The 23,011-nt window shown below is 34.0% G+C and overlaps 1 protein-coding gene across 2 annotated transcripts in view; it reads right to left on the bottom strand.

Moving 5' to 3' along the window:
- Nucleotides 1-21,178, bottom strand: part of LOC126741561 (forkhead box protein O-like) — a 146,837-nt gene extending 125,659 nt beyond the window's left edge. Inside the window, exons 1-2 of one of the 2 annotated variants that reach the window (XM_050448028.1) lie at nucleotides 20,408-21,178; nucleotides 16,753-16,956 (exon numbers count right to left, since the gene is read on the bottom strand). In XM_050448028.1, coding sequence (XP_050303985.1) covers nucleotides 16,753-16,956; nucleotides 20,408-20,671 — 468 coding nt within the window. In that variant the 5' untranslated portion in view covers nucleotides 20,672-21,178. The remainder of the gene's footprint in view (nucleotides 1-16,752; nucleotides 16,957-20,407) is intronic. The other variant, XM_050448027.1, reaches the window with a different exon arrangement.
- Between the last annotated feature and the right edge of the window lie 1,833 nt (nucleotides 21,179-23,011).

The following is a 23,011-nucleotide window of genomic DNA, read 5'->3' as shown; positions in this document are numbered from 1 at the left end:
TTCTTGATTAATTAAATTCTTGGATTGTCTCTACTAGTTTTCAAGATATTTCGGTTTTTCTGAGGTTAAATTGTTTCGCCATCACTTCCAGAAAAGCCTCCATAACTCAAAACCTTCTGGACGAAACTGGTTGACCCCAAAAAGATATTTATAGTGCATTTCCCATTTAATCAACTCCTTTTGGTTTCGTTCGATTATCTCCCGTGGTTCTAGAGATATTTCACTTTTAGTGAGGTTAAGTCACCAATTAAAAAAAAAAAAACTGAATAACCCGATTGCAAGTTAAAAATAGAAAAATTACGGGCGTTTTCGCCGACCGGCTGTCACACACCGTGAAAATTCCCACACGCAATTTTCATATATATATCGCGCGAAGGTTGCATTTGTTTTATTAGAAAATCGCGCGGTTGCCATACAGACCAACTCGTAAATAATTTAGAAAATTTCACACTCCACTATAAGCCCCAACAGTCAGTCCGTAGTCCCTTGTTTTTACCTTCGGCATAAGTGAGTCCTATAGAAAATTTATTTTATTATAATAAACAAGCCTAGAAAACATTATTTGTCGATTAAGTCCTATTAAGAATTTACCCTTAAAATCAGATAAGTTAGCACGTTAAACATGTATGCGCCTAAACGCGAGAATACTTTTCGCAACCCTCAATAATAAAAGGGTTGTTTTGATCGGTTTTCGATGCCACCACCCCCCGGGGCAATTGGCACGTTGTTTCCATTTTTTCCCTTGTGGCACAAGCGTTTTATTTATGCACATATAACAGTCGCCATATTGGCCTGAGGAAAAATGAAACAAAGAGCATTTTATTAATCAAAAGACGCTCTACAGTTGTCACTTTGAAGCCGAACAATTGCGTGCGCAAGAGTTATGGAGGTTTTTCTGTAGCGATAACGATTAATGTTGATGAAATTATTAAAGATAATTAAATGACACAAAGAATGTTTAATTCATTAGAAATTTCTATGGTATGTTGTAAAGCTACGTCTAGGGAAATTAGAGTAATTTTAAAATGAGTGCCATAAGTAAAAAATTTAGGGAATTTCTTATTAAAAATGTAGGGGATTAAAAAGACATAGCTTGGGATCGTCAATTTAATCAGGGTTTTCAAAGGCAAGGATATTCCCCTAAACATAGAAATATTTAGGAAAAATGGTCTTTTAATTTTTTAATGCTAAATCTAGGAAAACTGAGTCATTTTTAAAAACATCTTTGTTAAACAAATGAAAAACAGCTCAAACAATCCGTCCAGGGTCATTTTTGGTTCGGTCAGGGTTGCCATAACCCCCAAAAAATTTCCCTAGATCTAGGGACATTTGGGAAAAATAGTGCTAAGTGTGGGGAGCCTGAATAATTTGGAATCCACATTGGGATTTAATCGAATCGACGCCTTCGCATTCGATTCAATTAAGATTTATCGCGTTTTTCGTTGAAAATTTTGACGCTCCTTAAGAATTTATTTAGTCAGGCCTGTAATATTGATGGCCTTGGTTCTTTGACCCGTAAGGCCCTATGGGAACAAGGCCTATAAGCTTAAGGGCTTGACCGCAAAGTTTCATAAAAATATGAAAAAATTAAGGTACTTAATTAAAAATCTCTGTGTAACAGAGATTTTCAACGAAACGACAACACTGGTTTAATAAATTATCTCATAATTATCAACGTTGTTAAATTACAAAATTTAAAAAAAAAAGTTCAAGCCTGTAATATTGATGGCCTTGGTTTTTTGACCCGTAAGGCCCCATGTAACTAAGGCCTATTACGTTACAGGCTTGAACTCAAGTTTCATGAAAATAGACAAAGTTACACTTTTTTTAATAAATTTTTAAAAATATTATTATTGCCTCTATTAGGCATCATTAACATTATAAATTGAGATTTATTCAATTTTAATGGAAAACGCCATTTGACATTGAGGGCATTTTTAGTAATAATTCTAGGGTTTTAAAAAGGTGCGGCAACCATGTTGATTCAATCAGGGTTGTTAGAGCCAGACAAATTTCCCTAGATTTAGGAAACATGGTGACTTTTCTTTTTTTACAGCATCGGGAAATAATAATAGAGAAATTTACGAAATTTCTGATGAATGGTGAATAAATTCCCCTAGATTTAGGGTTATTTAGGAAAAATGGTGTATTTTTACCTTGTAAAGCCGCGTCTAGGGAAATTTGGAAAACGGTAGAAAAATGAAAAGCACCATAAATTAGGGACATTTTTATCAAAAATCTAGGCAGGTAAATGGGATTAATTAGGGTAGGATAAGAATTGGAAGCACGATTAACAATTTGTCTATATTTTTAATATTAAAAATATATGGCAACCCTGGATTGTTGATTCGATCAGGGTTGCCAAAGCCAAAGAAATATCCCTGGATCTAGGGTTATTTAGGAAACATTTTTACCTTGTAATAATATAAAGAAAATACTCATTTATTAAAGAAATCTAGGGACATTTTTAATTGGCTCAAGGTTCCTAGAACTCTTAAAAAGTCCCTAGATCTAGGGATATTTAGGGAAAATAGGGTTTTTTTTCTTTTAAAGCTAAGTCTGAGAACACTGAGTAATTTAGAATCAACTTCTTAAGATTTATTGGGATTTAGTCGGTATTGATGCCATCGCATTTGACCCAATCGATTTATCGAGTTTTTTATTAAAAATTTCGATCCTTTTTTTGAGGATTTATTTAATCAAGCCTGTAATATTGATGTCCTTGTTTCTTTGGCCCGTCAGGCCCTATGGGAACAAGGCCTATGACCTTAAAGGCTTGACTTCAAAGAAAATAGGAAAAAATTAAGGGATTTAATAAAAAATCTTTTTGTAACAGGCATCTTCAGTAAAACGACAACACTGGTTTAATAAATTAGCTCATAATTATCAACGTTGTTAAATTACAAAATTAAAAAAAAAAAGTTCAAGCCTGTAATATTGATGGCCTTGGTTTTTTGACCCGTAAGGCCCCATGTAACCAAGGCCTATTACGTTACAGGCTTGAATAAAAGTTTCATGAAAATAGACAAAATTACACTTTTTTTTAATAAATTTTTAAAAATATTATTATTGCTTCTATTAGGCATCAGTAACATTATAAATTAAGATTTATTCAATTTTAATGGAAAACGCCATTTGACATTGAGGGCATTTTTAGTAACAATTCTAGGGTTTTAAAAAGGTGCGGCAACCATGTTGATTCAATCAGGGTTGTTAGAGCCAGACAAATTTCCCTAGATTTAGGAATATTTAGGAAATATGGTGACTTTTCACTTTGTACAACTACTTGTCAGGAAATAATAATAGAGAAATTTCTGATGAATAAATTCCCCTAGATTTAGGGTTATTTAGGAAAAATGGTGTATTTTTACCTTGTAAAGCCGCGTCTAGGGAAATTTGGAAAACGGTACAAAAATGAAAAACACCATAAACTAGGGACATTTTTATCAAAAATCTCTATACATACGTCTCGTCAAGTTTACCAAGACCTTTTAAGTAATTTTTGAAAACAACTTCAAAATTCCTCTTAAACAAATGAAAACCTACTCGTCTAGGGACATTTTTAATTGGCTCATAGAACTCTTAAAAAGTCCCTAGATCTAGGGATATTTAGGGAAAATAGGGTTTTCTTCTTTTAAAGCTAAGTCTGAGAACTCCTAACACCCATGTAATCAGGGCTTATTAGCTTAAAGGCCAGTATCAATAAATTAAGTTGTATTTAATTTAAATAAATGAAAAAACGCTATATTTGCTAAGGACAATTTATAGTAAACATTCTAGGGATTTAAAGAAATATGGCAACCGTGGATCGTAGAATCAATCAGGGTTGTCGGGGCCAGAGAAATCCCCCTAGATTTAGGAAAAATGGTGACTTTTCTCGGGAAATTAAATAATTTTGAAATTAGCGTCATAAAAAACCTGTAATAGGGAAATTTAAGAGAGTTTTCGGTGAAAAAATCTAGGGTATTAAAAAAATGGAAGCCCTGGCTGGGGTCAGAGCTGTTAGAACCAGGGAAAATTCCCTAGATTTAGGGTTACTCGAGAAAAATTGTGATTTTATTTACCTTTAATATAAAAGAATTTTGACTTTTATTATAAAAAAATGAAATATCTAAGCAATTAAAAAACACATGGCAACCTTGTGTCATTGGTTCTAACAGCGTTGATAATCCAAAGGCCGAAATTTCCCTTAATCTAGGGATATTTTTATAAAATACAACTTGGCAACCCTGAATCCGTTTCATAGGCAATTCGGTATTAACTCAATATAATCTAAATTTATTGATATTTTTCTTCAATAATTTCTTAACCAAACAGCGTTGCCAGAACAAGGCAAATTTCATAAAACCTAGGGGTATTTAAAATAGTTAGCAGCCCTGTATGAGTTTCGTATGAAACTTGTTATTTAGGGCATAGACTAGATAATATTTTTGAGGTTATGTGATGATATTTAACGTAAAATGAATGTTCACTCAGATTTCTCCTGAGGCAGCGTTGTCGGATCAAAACGAACGTCCTTATCTCTATTTAAAGACGACAAGTAGACAACGTCGCCCCCGGTGTGCACTAAACAAACGGTTAAAAACACCTTGAAAAATCAAATGACACAGTAGGGAGGTAATTTAACAAAAACCACTTAACAACGACCGAAAGATAAATCGACGGCAATCAGGATGAACCGAGGCGTGTTTACACGGACGGCAACCTTGCGGGAAAATAAATTTTCCATTTTTTCTCGTCCGAAATAGAGAGAGAGAGAGGCAATCGTACAAGCGACGTTGCCGATTGTAAATTAAAATTTGAATATTGACAAACTGCCGTTAGGTTGCGCCCAATGACTAACCATATTGCCTAACCTTCTGAGGGGCCACTGTACCAAATACATACATAATAATAAAACATAGAAGATCTAATTGGTTAATAACAAAAATAAAGAGGTCAGACGTCAAACGTATAAAGGTCACTGTTTTATCGGCCATAAGTAGCATGGGGGGGTCACCGCCACAGCGATAACCGACCAAGTAAATAAACCGAACTGCGTTAACGAATTGTACAATTTTATGTACAATTCGGTTTTCGTAGGGGCCGAGGGGGGAGTGACAATAATTATTGTATAACAATTTTTAGATGTGAACTTGAAGGCATCGCGGTGCGATAAGGCGCTTATCAGTTTGATAATGTGCTGCTATCATAAGTATCTAATAAAGGAATTTTTTTTCAGAGGCAATAAAAATATCGTTTTAATATTTATTGTTTAATTGTCGGTTATGGGTAGTGATGGATATCTCCATCTCTCTTTGACCTATTAGAGAAGAGAGTGACAGAGAAGATTAATGACACGGGAAGGAAGAATTTATCAACTGTCAATGTCAAAAAAAGTATGAATCACCGCGCACGCCCTCTATGTAATGGTTGTTCAGGAATTCGTCGTAGATGGGGTTACTCTAACACACATTTTATTTAATCTCATTTTGAAATTAATGAATCTTATTTTTTTTTTGAAAAAGCAATTTCTAGATCTGCCACTGGTAATAGTCAACGTCTGTCACAAATTTGTCACACTTCAAACCGTCTGTCATTCGTCTATTGAACGTCAAAGTCAAATTACGTACGCCCTCTTTATATATGTACAGCAGTTTTGGGATTCGTTGTAGATGGCGCTTTGTTTTTTTCTCATTACAGGCAAATGAGTTTTTATTCTGTTGAGAGAAATTGAGTCATTATTCTAGGTAGATGGGATTTAATAAATATTAAATTTCAGGCATCTGAATCACTCCAGAAAAACACATATTCTAGAATATCCACAAATTAATTTAGAAATTCAATAATAATATAAACAAACTTGGAAAAGTTCAATTTAGAAGACAGTAATCAGTAATAATTTAGTAATTGTCAATGTCAACGCAGTTAATAAAATATGAAAGACTGCGCACGCCCTCTATGTAACAGTTGTTCTGTAGTTCGCCCTAGGTGGCGTTGCTTGTATGTTATCAGAAACTTTAACCTTAATAACGTTAAGAGTGGATTTACCTTGCTCTTCCATCCCGCTCCCCAACCCACTGCAAAATCTTCATTTATTCCAAGATTTTATTACTAATAGGTTGTGACCCCCTTCCTGTACATAAAAAACAATTTCTAGATCTGTCACTGTTAACTGTCAACGTCTGTCACAAATTTGTCACACTTCAAACCGTCTGTTATTCGTCTATTAAACGTCAAAGTCAAATTACGTACGCCCTCTTTATATATGTATATCAGTTTTGGGATTCGTTGTAGATGGCGCTTTATTTTTTTCTCATTACACACAAATGAGTTTTTATTCTCTTTTTTAGTCCAGGAAATTGAGCCTTTATTCTAGGCAGATGGTCTATAATAAATATTAAATTCCAGGCATCTGAATCACTCCAGAAAAACAGATATTCTAGAATATTCACAAATTAATTTAGAAATTCAATAATAATATAAACAAACTTGGAAAAGTTCAATTTAGAAGAGAGTAATCAAAGAACCGGAGAAACCGAGGAAGAAGGTATTTAGTAACTGTCAATGTCGACGCAGTCAAAAAAATGTGAAAGGACGCGCACGCCCTCTATGTAACAGTTGTTCTGTAGTTCGCTCTAGGTGGCGTTGCTTGTATATTATCAGAAACTTTAACCTTCTGTACACAAAAAACAATTTTTAGATTTGTCACTGTTAACTGTCAACGTCTGTCACATGTTTGTCACGCTTGAAACTGTCTGTCATTTATTTATCAAACGTCAAAATCAAATTACGTACGCCCTCTATATACATACAGTAGTTTAGGGATTCGTTGTAGATGGCGCTTTCTTTTTTTCTCGTTCGGTAATAAAAATAGTCGTAAAAGTGAGGAAATAGGTATTTAACAACTGTCAATGTTAAAGCAGTTTAAAAAATATGAAAGACCGCGCACGCCCTCTATGTAACAGTTGTTCTGTAGTTCGCTCTAGGTGGCGTTGCTTGTATGTTATCAGAAACATTAACCTTATTAACAGTAAAAGTGGATTTACCGTCCTCCAACCTACTGCAAAATCTAGATTTATTCCAAGATTCTATTACTAGTAGGTTGTGACCTCCTTCCTGTACACAAAAAACAATTTCTAAATTTGTCACTGTCAACTGTCAACGTCTGTCACAAATTTGTCACCCTTGAAACTGTCTGTCATTTATTTATCAAACGTCAAAATCAAATTACCTACGCCCTCTATATACATACAGTAGTTTTGGGATTCGTTGTAGATGGCGCCTCCTTTTTTTCTCATTACATACAAATGAGTTTTTATTCTCTTTTTTAGTCCAGGAAATTGCGCCATTATTCTAGGCAGATGGTCTATAATAAATATTAAATTCCAGGCATCTGAATCACTCCAGAAAAACACATATGCTAGAATATCCACAAATTAATTTAGAAATTCAATAATAATATAAAGAAACTTGGAAAAGTTCAATTTAAGAAGAGAGTAATCAAAGATAACCGAGGAAGAAGGTATTTATTAATTGTCAATGTCAACATGGTCAAAACCGTGTGAAAGACCGCGCACGCCCTTTATCTAATAGTCCTGTAGTTCGCTCTAGAGGGCGCTGCTTGTATATTATCAGAAACGGTAAGAGTGAACTTACCTTTCTCAAATTCTAGGGTAGTAGTTCTAGGATTCGCTGTAGATGGCGCTACTTAAAACTTTTTTTTTTAATGTTACTCCTCCATAATTTTTTCCATTTCAGGCAATAGAGTGGTTACTGTGAGCCGCTACTTCAGGCATTATTTCTTTTCAAGTACTTTTTAACTTAAAATGTGCTTATAGCTTAATATTTTCAGATCTTTTTCTATAGAAAAACGAGCATTAACAATGCACACGAATGAAATATTTGTCCGAGGCTTCATTTTATGATTAAATACCCCCCCATAATATTGTAATAATTAAACAAACAGCTCCAAGGACTTCTGCCTAAAGCAAGCATTCGTTCAAAAAAAAAAAAAGCCATTTTGTTTTTGTTTGTTCCAAGATGGCGTCTCTGTGGATCACGTGCGCATGATTGTTACGTCAGAAATCATATTATTAAACCTATTGGAGAGCACTAAGGGCTGGAAAGCTCTCCGATATCATGTTGGCTCATTAAAAGCACCCGTTCCTTCTCCCTTTTTATCTGATTTTTACGTGTTTTTTTATCTCTGTCGGTGTTGTTTGTTTACGTATACGCGAAATGTTGACGTAGGTCGCATCAACAGGCGGACCGAAAAAGCCGCTTTGTTTTGAAACAACACACGACGTCGTCACGAGGGCCCCCCTGGCTTCATTGTAGTAAAATCGCTGCTGCTGTTGTTGTTGTTGTTGTTGTTTATGTTCCTGTATAGTAGTAGTAGTAAGTAGTAAAATACGGAATGCGTTTTGCTGTAACGGCACTCGTGTGCCTTTCTGGCCTCGGCGAGACGCGAGAGAGAAAGGGAAAGAGAGAAAGAATGTGTGGCTATTATTATCCGGAGGGTTTGCTTCTGACGTGAGTTCGCTAGCTTTGGTTTTTTTTTTGCATAATATTTCTACTTGAAACGGATGCTCGCTTCGTTATTTTAAATGAGACACTTTCTATATTAATTGATTTTTGGATTCTACGTGGAATTCTAAGAATTTTGAGGGGTCACATGCCATACTTTGGTCCAACGGTTTTCGAGATATAAACAATTGAAGTTTGCTTTATCTTTAGAGGTTATAGTGGTTTTACGCTGCTGATGAATTTATTGTAAGAATTGTTGGAAAAAGTCAGAATTGAGAGAAAATTGATGAAAAACAAATTGAAATATCAACTGAATAAGTATGATTAAAAAAGGAGGTGTTAATATAAATTTACATGAAAAAATACAAAAAGGGCGGTTTAAAGATCTTCAAGTTGAGTAAGAAATTTTGAAAGCGAGACAAGTTTCGAGAAGTTGAAGTAAGTTTCATTAATTTCTAAGTAACTGAATATTTCTTATTTTTTAATTTCTTTATATCTGATCAGTTTTTTGAATTATGCACATGAATATTTCCGGAAAAAAAATGTTTTAATAAAATTTTGTACAAATTTGGTAAAACGCTGAAATAGGTGTCCAGTCAAATTGTCCAGAGAATATGTGTACAAATTTTCAAAATTGTATTTAGTCAACTTTTTGAGTTATGGACATTTTCTCAAATTTTACAAGGAAAAAATGTTTTTTTTTTCCAAAAAAATTTTTTTTTTCAAAATCTTGTACAAATTTGGAAAAACGCTGAAATAGGTGTCCAGTCAAATTGTCCAGAGAATATGTGTACAAATTTTCAAATTCGTGTCTGTTCAATTTTCTGAGTTATGAACATTCTGTCTAACATTTATAAAAAATAATCAATATTTTCAAAAAATATTTTTTTTTTCAAAATCTTGTACAAATTTGGAAAAACGCTGACATAGGTGTCCAGTCAAATTGTCCAGAGAACATGTGTACAAATTTTCAAAATCGCATCTGTTCAATTTTCTGAGTTATGAACATTCTGTCTAATATTAAGAAAAAAAAATCAATATTTTCAAAAAATATTTTTTTTTTCAAAATTTTGTACAAATTTTGAAAAACGCTGAAATAGGTATCCAGTCAAATTGTCCAGAGAATATGTGTACAAATTTTCAAATTCGTGTCTGTTCAATTTTCTGAGTTATGAACATTCTGTCTAATATTAAGAAAAAAAAATCAATATTTTCAAAAAATATTTTTTTTTTCAAAATCTTGTACAAATTTTGAAAAACGCTGAAATAGGTATCCAGTCAAATTGTCCAGAGAATATGTGTACAAATTTTCAAATTCGTGTCTGTTCAATTTTCTGAGTTATGAACATTCTGTCTAATATTAAGAAAAAAAAATCAATATTTTCAAAAAATATTTTTTTTTTCAAAATCTTGTACAAATTTTGAAAAACGCTGAAATAGGTATCCAGTCAAATTGTCCAGAGAATATGTGTACAAATTTTCAAATTCGTGTCTGTTCAATTTTCTGAGTTATGAACATTCTGTCTAATATTAAGAAAAAAAAATCAATATTTTCAAAAAATATTTTTTTTTTCAAAATCTTGTACAAATTTTGAAAAACGCTGAAATAGGTATCCAGTCAAATTGTCCAGAGAATATGTGTACAAATTTTCAAATTCGTGTCTGTTCAATTTTTTGAGTTATGAACATTCTGTCTAATATTAAGAAAAAAAAATCAATATTTTCAAAAAATATTTTTTTTTTCAAAATCTTGTACAAATTTTGAAAAACGCTGAAATAGGTATCCAGTCAAATTGTCCAGAGAATATGTGTACAAATTTTCAAATTCGTGTCTGTTCAATTTTCTGAGTTATGAACATTCTGTCTAATATTAAGAAAAAAAATCAATATTTTCAAAAAATATTTTTTTTTTCAAAATTTTGTACACATTTTGAAAAACGCTGAAATAGGTGTCTAATGAAATTCTCCAGCGAATACGTGTACAAATTTTCAAAATCGTATCTGTCCAATTTTCTAAGTTATGAACATTCTGTCTAATATTCAGAAAAAAAAAATCAATATTTTCAAAAAATATTTTTTTTTTCAAAATCTTGTACAAATTTTGAAAAACGCTGAAATAGGTATCCAGTCAAATTGTCCTGAGAATATGTGTACAAATTTTCAAATTCGTGTCTGTTCAATTTTCTGAGTTATGAACATTCTGTCTAATATTAAGAAAAAAAATCAATATTTTCAAAAAATATTTTTTTTTTCAAAATTTTGTACACATTTTGAAAAACGCTGAAATAGGTGTCTAATGAAATTCTCCAGCGAATACGTGTACAAATTTTCAAAATCGTATCTGTCCAATTTTCTAAGTTATGAACATTCTGTCTAATATTCAGAAAAAAAAAATCAATATTTTCAAAAAATATTTTTTTTTTCAAAATTTTGTACACATTTTGAAAAACGCTGAAATAGGTATCCAGTCAAATTGTCCTGAGAATATGTGTACAAATTTTCAAATTCGTGTCTGTTCAATTTTCTGAGTTATGAACATTCTGTCTAATATTAAGAAAAAAAAATCAATATTTTCAAAAAAAAAATTTTTTTCATAATCTTGTATGAAATTTGAAAAACGCTGAAATAGGTGTCCAGTCAAATTGTCCAGAGAATATTTGTACAAATTTTCAAAATTGTATCTGGACAACTTTTTGAGTTATGGACATTTTCTCAAATTTTATGAGCAAAAAAGTTTTTTTTTCAAAAATATTTTTTTTCTCAAAATTTTGTACAAATTTTGAAAAACGCTGAAATAGGTGTCCAACCAAATTGTCCAGAGAATATTTGTACAAATTTTTAAAATTGTATTTAGTTAACTTTTTGAGTTATGAACATTCTGTCTAATATTCAGAAAAAAAAATCAACATTTTCAAAAAATTTTATTTTTTTTTAAATCTTGTACAAATTTTGAAAAACGCTGAAATAGGTGTCCAACCAAATTGTTCAGAGAATATGTGTACAAATTTTCAAAATCGTATCTGTTTAATTTTTTGAGTTATGAACATTGTGTCAAATATTTAGAAAAAAAATCAACATTTTCAAAAAATATTTTTTTTTTTTAAATTTTGTACAAATTTTGAAAAACGCTGAAATAGGTATCCAGTCAAATTGTCCAGAGAATGTGTGTACAAATTTTCAAAATCGTATTTGTTCAATTTTTTGAGTTATGAACCTTGTGTCAAATATTTAGAAAAAATCATTCAGTGAGCAGGTTTCGGCTTTATATAATAGATTCCCTAATCAATTCAAGATAGTGCCTTTACTAATATTTATCTATTTATCTTTAAGATGCATGGATTAGCAAGTGTGATTGTCTATTTATTGGATCCTTATTTATCTTTTAGTTTATTTGTTAAAGCCTGAGTTATTAAAAGATGTTGTCTAGAATTAAGGTGGGAAGCTTAGCTTGGACTTCCTCTCTTTTAAGTTTTAGTTAAAGTTTTCACTATTTTGGACCCATTCATGCGGACTAAATTCATTCATTCATCCTTCTCGCCATTACTCTGAAGGCATTGAGCAATAGAAACCAATTGACTTCTCAGCTCCCTCTTCCAATTTTGATGATTTTTCATAACATGAAAGGTGGCAAAACGACATCGGGCCAACTCAGGTTACCTTACTGCACGAAGAACGTTTTATTTTTGGAAAAAAACCATTGACAAAAAAAATCAAGAGTCACATAACGGTGCCCGAAATATCCGCAGAAGATCCGTATAAAATGGAGGAGAGATGACGGATTTAAAAGAGGTCCGTGGTATGACGCGTAAACCGGCGGCGATTAAATAAAGTTAAAACGGACTGAAAACGGCGTGTGAGTGAGTGTGTGTGTGTGTCCTCAATAAGTTGATGCTCTCCTAATTTTAACCTGCAGGCAGCAGAGCGGACCTGCCTGCGGTCGACGAACAGACACACGCCCACTTCCATATCTGAACACTCTAAAATCGCATTTTTTTTTTAAATCATGTAAATTGAACATGAATTCATTGAGCACTGTTATGGTGATACAAAGCGATGATGAATAATTGATACACTCGAGAAATTGTTAAATAAAAACCTTCCTGCAGACCCACAACCACTAAATTGAATATTAGACAGAGTGTTCATAACTCAGAAAATTGAACAGACGCGAATTTGAAAATTTGTACACATATTCTCTGGACAATTTGACTGGATACCTATTTCAGCGTTTTTCAAAATTTGTACAAGATTTTGAAAAAAGAAATATTTTTTGAAAATATTGATTTTTTTTTCTTAATATTAGACAGAATGTTCATAACTCAGAAAATTGAGCAGACACGATTTTGAAAATTTGTACACATGTTCTCTGGACAATTTGACTGGACACCTATTTCAGCGTTTTTCAAAATTTGTACAAGATTTAAAAAAAAAAAATATTTTTTGAAAATGTTGATTTTTTTTTCTAAATACTTGACACAATGTTCATAACTCAAAAAATTAAACAGATACGATTTTGAAAATTTGTACACATATTCTCTGGACAATTTGACTGGACACCTATTTCAGCGTTTTTCAAATTTCGTACAAGATTTTGAAAAAAGAAATATTTTTTGAAAATTTTATTTTTTTTTTCTTAATATTAGACAGAATGTTCATAACTCAGAAAATTGAGCAGACACGATTTTGAAAATTTGTACACATGTTCTCTGGACAATTTGACTGGACACCTATTTCAGCGTTTTTCAAAATTTGTACAAGATTTAAAAAAAAAAAATATTTTTTGAAAATGTTGATTTTTTTTTCTAAATACTTGACACAATGTTCATAACTCAAAAAATTAAACAGATACGATTTTGAAAATTTGTACACATGTTCTCTGGACAATTTGACTGGATACCTATTTCAGCGTTTTTCAAAATTTGTACAAGATTAAAAAAAAAAAAATATTTTTTGAAAATGTTGATTTTTTTTTCTAAATATTTGACACAATGTTCATAACTCAAAAAATTGAACAGATACAATTTTGAAAATTTGTACACATATTCTCTGGACAATTTGGTTGGACACCTATTTCAGCGTTTTTCCAAGTTCGCACAAGATTTTGAGAAAAAAAAATTTTTTTGATAATGAGACAACATGATTAATAAATTACCATTACAAAAATAACATCCCGTTAACGTAAGCAGAAAAAGAACCACGGGTTTCCGTGTATAAGCGGCCTATTTACAAACAAATCTCACTTTTCCGCTAAAAAAGCTGCAACCGAAAGGTCAAATCTGTCTTATTCCATATTTATCCGATAAATTATAAATATAACGAGCGTTTCATTAAAATTAACCGGACACGCGCTTTTTTTCCCCTTTATAAACCCATTAGCACACCATTAATCTTTTTATGGTAACCATAGGCAAAAAATTATGCAAACAGTGTGCGAACAACCCTTGTTTATAGTTTTACAGTTTTTCATGTCAAAAACAGCTCTGGTCACGTGGGTTCAGTGACGTTATCTAACCAAAAATTTGTCAACGCCATCTTTCTTCTTTTTAATTTTAAACAGACTAAGAATATGAGAAGATAACTCCCAGTTACAGTACTCTGTAATGAGGCATTTTCATTGGCTTAAAACGGATCGAGTCGCAGCGCCATTTTTTTTGGGCGCACGGAGTTTGCGCACTAAGCAACAAACAAAAAAATTATTCAGGAATGTTCGGAGTGTGATCGTACAATACCTTTTGCGCTCCTCGTAACCATTAGCCTCATAAAAGAGAGAGGTGAAAAGGTTTATCTTAAATAGTTTTGGCTCTATAGCTGTTAAAAGGAAAAAAAATATTGAACTGCTTAGATCTTGGAAACCGTTGAACCAAAGTATGGCCTCAAGATTAGGACGTCCCATATTTTCGATATAACAGGAAGTGACAAAATAATTTAACCGAAAAGAGCCCGAAGACGTCCTAATCTCACAAAATCCAAAACATAAAATTGACAATTCAAAATGGCCCTTTAACCTACATAACCGTAAATTTATCAGCGCCATCTCTCGTTCCTTGCTCTTCGACTTATTTAATTAATTAATTCGCATGAGACTAATAGGTGGCGCCACAAAGAGGTGCGTATCGCGTAAGAAAAATTAGGCCGACCGAAACTAAATGAATGAGAAAAAAAGAAAAAAAAATTAAAATAAAATCGGAGGCAGCGACCGCGTTCGACGCGACACGTGGGGCTATAATATAGTAACCGACACCAGCAGCGGTTGACTAGTTACGAAATGTCAACCGAATGTTGAAATTTGACCTTATAAACCGACTGATAATGTATTGTGTTCGCGTATGCGTATTTAATTAACGATTTAGCATTTTTTTTTTGTGTTATTTTCTGTAGCCCCTATTTATAGCGCATTACCACGTTATGCCACCTTCCCTCCCCACCCTCGTCCCGCGATGTATATTCAGTCAATCCGAAGAATGCGGCGGAATGTTGGGTAATTAATTCCTACTTAGTTGGCAGTCCGGATTTAATAAACTAGTGAGAGACAGAGAGAGAAATTGCGTCGAATAGTGGAAGGTTAACATTTTTCAAAGGTTATTGCGTCAATCAGTATTTAGGTTGGTATAATACAGTTTTTTTTTAGTGGTAACCACATGACACCTGTCAGTTGTCAAATAACTTCTTTTTCAAAGGTTATTGCCTCAATCAGTATTTAGGTTGGTATAATACAGTTTTTTTTTAGTGGTAACCACATGACACCTGTCAGTTGTCAAATAACTTCTTTTTCAAAGGTTATTGCCTCAATCAGTATTTAGGTTGGTATAATACAGTTTTTTTCTAGTGGTAACCACATGACACCTGTCAGTTGTCAAATAACTTCTTTTTCAAAGGTTATTGCCTCAATCAGTATTTAGGTTGGTATAATACAGTTTTTTTCTAGTGGTAACCACATGACACCTGTCAGTTGTCAAATAACTTCTTTTTCAAAGGTTATTGCGTCAATCAGTATTTAGGTTGGTATAATACAGTTTTTTTAGTGGTAACCACATGACACCTGTCAGTTGTCAAATAACTTTTTTTTCAAAGGTTATTGCGTCAATCAGTATTTACGTTGGTATAATACAGTTTTTTTTAGTGGTAACCACATGACACCTGTCAGTTGTCAAATAACTTCTTTTTCAAAGGTTATTGCGTCAATCAGTATTTACGTTGGTATAATACAGTTTTTTTTAGTGGTAACCACATGACACCTGTCAGTTGTCAAATAACTTCTTTTTCAAAGGTTATTGCGTCAATCAGTATTTACGTTGGTATAATACAGTTTTTTTTAGTGGTAACCACATGACACCTGTCAGTTGTCAAATAACTTCTTTTTCAAAGGTTATTGCGTCAATCAGTATTCAGGTTGGTATAATACAGTTTTTTTTTAGTGGTGACCACATGACACCTGTCAGTTGTCAAATAACTTCTTTTTCAAAGGTTATTGCGTCAATCAGTATTTAGGTTGGTATAATACAGTTTTTTTTTAGTGGTGACCACATGACACCTGTCAGTTGTCAAATAACTTCTTTTTCAAAGGTTATTGCGTCAATCAGTATTTAGGTTGGTATAATACAGTTTTTTTTTAGTGGTGACCACATGACACCTGTCAGTTGTCAAATAACTTCTTTTTCAAAGGTTATTGCGTCAATCAGTATTTAGGTTGGTATAATACAATTTTTTTAGGGGTAACCACATGACACCTGTCAGTTGTCAAATAACTTCTTTTTCAAAGATTATTGCGTCAATCAGTATTTAGGTTGATATAATACAGTTTTTTTTAGTGGTAACCACATGACACCTGTCAGTTGTCAAATAACTTCTTTTTCAAAGGTTATTGCGTCAATCAGTATTTAGGTTGGTATAATACAGTTTTTTTTTAGTGGTAACCACATGACACCTGTCAGTTGTCAAATAACTTCTTTTTCAAAGGTTATTGCGTCAATCAGTATTTAGGTTGGTATAATACAGTTTTTTTTTAGTGGTAACCACATGACACCTGTCAGTTGTCAAATAACTTCTTTTTCAAAGGTTATTGCGTCAATCAGTATTTAGGTTGGTACAATACAGTTTTTTTTTAGTGGTAACCACATGACACCTGTCAGTTGTCAAATAACTTCTTTTTCAAAGGTTATTGCGTCAATCAGTATTTACGTTGGTACAATAGAGTTTTTTTTTAGTGGTAACCACATGACACCTGTCAGTTGTCAAATAACTTACCTTCCAACCGGCAGAGCTGTTACTGTCGCCCTTGTCCTTAAAATAAGCGACATTCTGGACCATCCACTCGTAGATCTGCGACAAGGTCAACCGTTTATCCGGTGACGTGGTGATCGCTTGGGTGATCAAGTCGGCGTAGCTCAAGTTACCCCACGCGTTTCGGCGACTCGAGTTCTTTTTCGTCGGTAAACCCGACACTGGCACCTGGAAAACAGAACAGTGTCAATGTCAACGAAGGTGCTTTGGTGCGCGCTAGATAGCGCTACATGAATTAATTTTTCTCTCGCTTGTTCTATTTTGATTCTTATAAGACGGATCGAAAGAGGTTAAAAAATATTATTACAGATAACGGGGTCAACGGTCTCCTCGATATGGTTTAACAGAACCGCTGACTGCATCACTTTTGGACTCGATTTTGCATACATCTGCCTAAGATACGTGTATTTTATCCTGTTTATTAAACGCATTTACTATTTTTTTATTGGAATAATTAATGTGATGCGTCAAACTGACCCGGTCAAGCTAGCTCCATCACGCTCACTCGCATTAAGATGACGTCAACTGTGGCACAAAAGGTTCACTTTTATAACCTTAAACAAGCCGAAATGACCGAGTCGCTTTGACAGTTGACAATGTTGACAGTTTGAGGTTTATAATTCTAAAATAAAGTAAAGCGATAATGTGTTAATTACGCTTAGCCGTTCGTCGAAACGTGATAAGTAACATTAGACCGTTTTATTATGATGGTGTTAATTAACTTGTTCGGGACATAAAGAGGCGTTTTATGATTTCTGGTTCTTGTGATGCCTGTCAAAAGTGTAATGACATAACCTCAAAGATAAAAAAAAACATTAACGCATTTATGTCAATAATACGTCATCTCATTATATTGATATAATTATTATTTTATTTAAATAAAATATGTTATATTTGTCGATAAGCGGCTTGTTTTGACTGAATTTATGTACCTACGGAACCTTTATTTGAATACAAAATTCTAAATTAAATAAATTAGGCAGATGGGCAACACTTTTAAATACCAAGAGTGTGCTTAGACGTCTCGCCATAATAAGATTGTTTACGGAACAGGAACAATGTAAAAAAATCATTTACTTCTTAAATGATTTATTTATATAAATTTGCGAATTTGATCATAATAATTATTGTACAGTTGGCAAAGCTGTTCAAAAAAAGAATCCATTGACATTTAACTGTTTGACGTTGTTGACAGGTGACATTTGCCCAAGTTTCAATCTTTTAAATAATTTTTGCCACGAAATGAACTAACTAGACTAGTTAAGGCGACATTTCAGATATAAAATACCTCCTGTGTGCCCGTTATAAACTCGAAAATGCGCAAAAAAAACCCACCGCATAAATTCCTTCTGCCGACCGACGAGACATAAACAGAGAGAGAGAGAGAGAGAGAGAGAAGAGAGTAGCGGATCGTCGTTTTGTAAACCAATTTAAAAGCGATAAAAGAAGCCGTAAAACCCCCCGTAAATTAGTCAAGGGACACGAAGCACGCGCCTCTAATAAAAGCCCTTTTTTTAAAACAGGTGTGTGTGTATATACGGGCCAGATTTGCTTTCCGTGGAACTGTGAAAATTGTGCGTTTGTTATGGTGTTTTTCCACGTTGTGAGTGTCGATTTTTTTCGGTGTTTATAGTCTATATGGTAAGCCTAAATAGATTCAGGGTTAAAAGCGCTATGTTTCGTTTTATATATAGAGCCACAAGGGAATTAAAGAATATAGGGAAAATTTATATATAGATAGCATAGTGAACAATAGGTTAAGTCTCTTACGGCATTATTTCCTTGCTGTCTATTAAGTGATAAAAATAAGAAAGTTGACCATGGAAGTATTAGGAATCAAGGTAAGTATATGCACAGAAAACTTATAATGGAAATTCATAGATTTATGTGCGGTTCAGGGTGCTTTCTATAAACCTGCTTAGGTAACGTTTAACATAACCTATAAGTTTTAATAAGGGCGGGGTTGCCAATAAGATACCTACATTTGACATATCACTTATTCAGGAGAATCAAACTAATCACTACAGCGTTGCCGGATTGTCAAGCTATTTTCTTCGTTCTTTATAAGTTAAGTTGGTTTACTTTGTTTAAAGTTTTACTTTCATGTCGATTTTTTTATACAAAGAGCTTATAGTAACTTGTAGGCGAATGAGAACACTTTTAAATTTTATATATCAAATGAGGGATCCTTACCAATTAATTAATTGAACTTTTTACAAGATTTTCGAGGTTCAAATTCACTTACAACATGTAAGTTTTCCAAGTGAAAACCTAAATTTATTCCTTCCATTAATTTTGTTAATAACTGCCGACTTTTACCTAAACTTTATCTATTTTTGTCGAGTATGGCAACACTGCCGTATAACCTCGTGCAAAATTGACATATCGGAGAGAATGTTTTGATAATGACGTCATTTAGTAAGAAGTTTTTTTGATTTTTTAGGGCAAAAATTTGTCTATTTTAAAATGTTCTATAGACCGTACCCTATATAGTAAGCAAAATCGTTGGGTTAAATGTAAATAAATCGTTAGCCTAAATTGCTCAAGCACCTGTAAACGTATTTTTAGTCTTCTGTCATTAATGTCAATGTCAGTCTTGTCATTCGTAGATGTCCTTTTTTTGGGGTTAGAATCTTAGTTGTGCTTTCTACTATGTCTTTTGATACCTTTATATTATAAAGTATAAGTTGTATAATAAAATAGATCCTCTACAATAGAATAGTGTATTAGTGATAAATACCATTTTGATCTACGTAACTCTACAAAAAATTGAAAGATCGATTTGACATAATTTTCCATGTTTACACACAACCGTTAATGCGCATTAGTGAATTAAGTTAAAACGCATGTGTACCGTTTTAGCGTTCCTAATCCGCATTATTTTAAAACGTCTTGAATATGTGGATGATCTCCCTGAAAAGCGCATTAAGTTCCGTATATACACGGAAGAAGATCCAAATTCGCGTTAATTTTCAGTGCTGCCAACAAGCAACAATTTAAAAACCGAAAAGGGGAGAAAATATTTCAATTTAATTTCAACAAAATTTAAAGAATAGTTTTCTTTAATAAATATATATTTTTTCTCAATTTCCTCAACTTAAGTAATATATCAATACAACATTTAGATTGCCAATAAAAATCAGCTGATTAGCGTCAACTTCTTAAAACCCTTATGTGGACACTTCGTTTCGCCAAATCGTTTTTGCTTTAATTCGCATTAATGCCACGTGTAAACTTAGTAATTGTTTGAGAGATGCTAGATATGTGTTACTCTAAACGTTCAATGTGCTAAAGTTGTATTTCAAAGCAATTCACGTCGTATATGAGTATCAAAGAAGAGGGTAATTAACATCATTAAAAAAAAATCCCGAAAAACGATTAACAATCGATTAAAATCAATAATAATTATCAACAGTCAAAATTGAAGGCGGCGGAACATTCCATGCATAGGAACGCGTTAAACGTATTACGTATTACGCAGTTCTTATCGAAGCGAGCCCGAATGCCAAGGCGTTCGCCTACATACATTTAATATAGATATAACATATACAAAGTTGTGACGTAATACCCCCCCATAAGATGTACAACTACCAACATCAAAACAAAAACAAAAACTAACCGGCACGGGACACTTGTTGCCTCCTCCCTCGACAACCCCCGTTGCCGCGGCCGCCGCACCACCGCCGCCCCCACCTGCTGCTGCTGCCGCCGCCGCCTCCGGATCCACGAAATTCTCCGGCCGGGGCAGCGGCCACGTGTTGGATCTCGCCCTCGTTTGCGGCTCGAATCCGCCGCCCTCCATTTCCGCCAACGGTTCCATCATATTGTTCAAGTTCATTTTCGCTAAGGGACTGTAGCCCGAATACAAACCACCGTTGTTCATATATAAGGCAACAATTAAAACTACCAAAAAAAAAATATATATAAATAATATTCGACACACTCTCGCACCGCCCCCACTCGAATTATTATTATTATTATTAAACACGCAGGATCATGCTCGTCATCATCATCATCTGGAAACGTAAATAAATAAACAAGCAACGGGAAAACTTTAAAGTTTCACTGAAAAAGTCACACGTAGAGTTTCTTCTCTTAGCTGCCACGCGTCACTCGTCCAACAAGATTCCATCCGTTAATATCATATTAATAAAAATAATAAAGTGGATTTTTTTAATTTTGTTAATAGTGGCGAGAGAGAGAGAGAGAGAGAAAAAAAACGGTTCGCGACAGTAATAATGATACTCTCGTACGACGCAGTAAAAGACGCGCGCGGCACGACACGAGGAGGCGACCGTACGAACGACCTTCGCCGACGGAATGCGATCGTGAACTGCGACGTCGTTACGTCGTCGCGCCGACCGACGTCGTCCGCGACGGGCGGCGGAGAGATGGAGAAACGCGTTGGCGGCGCGGATCAGGCGGTGCGCATGTTCCGCGGCGGTTCATCAGTTTGGCGCCACCGCGGAGGTGATGCGATGATCATAGATCAAAGCCGATTTTCAGCGTGGAATTGGTAAAAACTGCGGTTACTCTTTTGGTTGACAACTATGACAGATAAGGCTACGGCCAAGCTTGCGACAGAAACGTTGCCGCGATCCGGACGCACTTGTGTAATGCATCGATTCTTATGTACGTAGGTGGACAGGCTTGCGACTGATTTTGAAAACGCCGCTCTCCGTTTGTTTTCAATGTAGATGCTCATATTAGCTTCCCGACGCGGCATTTAATATTAAAAAAAACCATAGCCTGCTCTTTTTTTTTGGTAAATAGAGCAGGCTATGGAAAAACAGGATAGGTCAATGTCAATGTGTTGATAGCTGTGGAGTTTGGAGAATACGCGTGGAAGGTGAAATAAAAAAAAATGTTTGATACTGAATTATTTATAAATGAAATTGTCTAATAATGATGTGTCTAATAGACACATCAAAAGGGAAACTGTGGATCGAAATAAGTAGTACTGTAGTACAAAACTAGGATGAACTTAGTAGTGCTGAGAAAACCAAAGAACGGGTGTTACAAATCACACCTCTGTGTGTTAAATAAAATTGTTTTCCTTTGCTTTTTCTTCAAATACCTCAACGCAATAATGGCCAACAGTAAATCATTTTCCACCTTTGAACTCGAAATGGAGTAAAAAAACGCTGTCGCGGATTTATAACCGCGGCTACACGCAACGTTTTTTAATACAGCATCTGGATCGCAACGTTCTGTCGCAGCGACCAGGTCGCAAGCTTGGCCGTAGCCTAAGCGTGACGTATTGTTCCCCCACCACTTAAAAATTATTACCTAAAAAAACAGTCGCGGAAATGGATTGGTTATTAACAAATAGTTTATTTTGTTTTATTAAAAAATGAAGTCATCATGCCAATAAGTGAAACTCCATTTTTAAACATTATAAAACCTTTAATTTCTCATCGTCCATTAGCCGTGGACTGGCGCACCAACTAATTACATTAAAACGGGGGCCGATAACTCATCGACTCACTCACTCACTCACCAGCCGTAAATCGACGCTAAACTTCCCGTAACCGGGTCGTCGTAAATCCGCTTTGGCCCCAAAAAGGGGCCTCATCCAGCGCGAGGGGGAACTCCCGGAATTTATCGCGCCAGTCGAGTGGCGCCTTCGCACGATGTGTTAACATCTTCATTTCATTTAACCGTCCTCCCTTCGCCCATAAATCTCTTCCGAGTCGATCTAAAATTGGGGTCGAAACCACTCTTTAAGGGTGAAGGTTTTATGAAAAAAGGATCGGTAGTATATAAATGACAGATGTGACATTAGCATCGTTTTTGACAAGTGACAAACAAGGTTATGTATGTAGTAAAAGCACAGGCGGAAGAACAGATTATTTTGTTTCTCTGTAAGCAAACGACCTAAACCTCGCCCAATTGATTATTTTGTAGATTTTTTTTATATTTATAATTAATAAAAGACCTAATTATTGTTATTTTTTTTTGTTTCACTACACTAGATTGTTAACGTACTCATCATATTTGTGATGAATTAGCGCTCGTTAAAAATCACTAAAATGACAAGTGACATTAGCATCGTTGTTGTGACAAGTGACATCCATTTGTCAGATGAGTAGAGGTTATGTATGCAAGTCAGTTTTTAACAATTCTCACTAGATTATCATTTTCTGGATTCCATGAGCGATATATTTGTGATAAATGTTCGCTTATGAAAACCGTATAAATGATAAGTACATCACGTAGTATA

The sequence above is a fragment of the Anthonomus grandis genome, chromosome 10, assembly GCF_022605725.1.
Source record: "Anthonomus grandis grandis chromosome 10, icAntGran1.3, whole genome shotgun sequence".
Lineage (NCBI taxonomy): Eukaryota > Metazoa > Arthropoda > Insecta > Coleoptera > Curculionidae > Anthonomus > Anthonomus grandis.
This window is presented reverse-complemented; position numbering and strand designations above follow the sequence as displayed.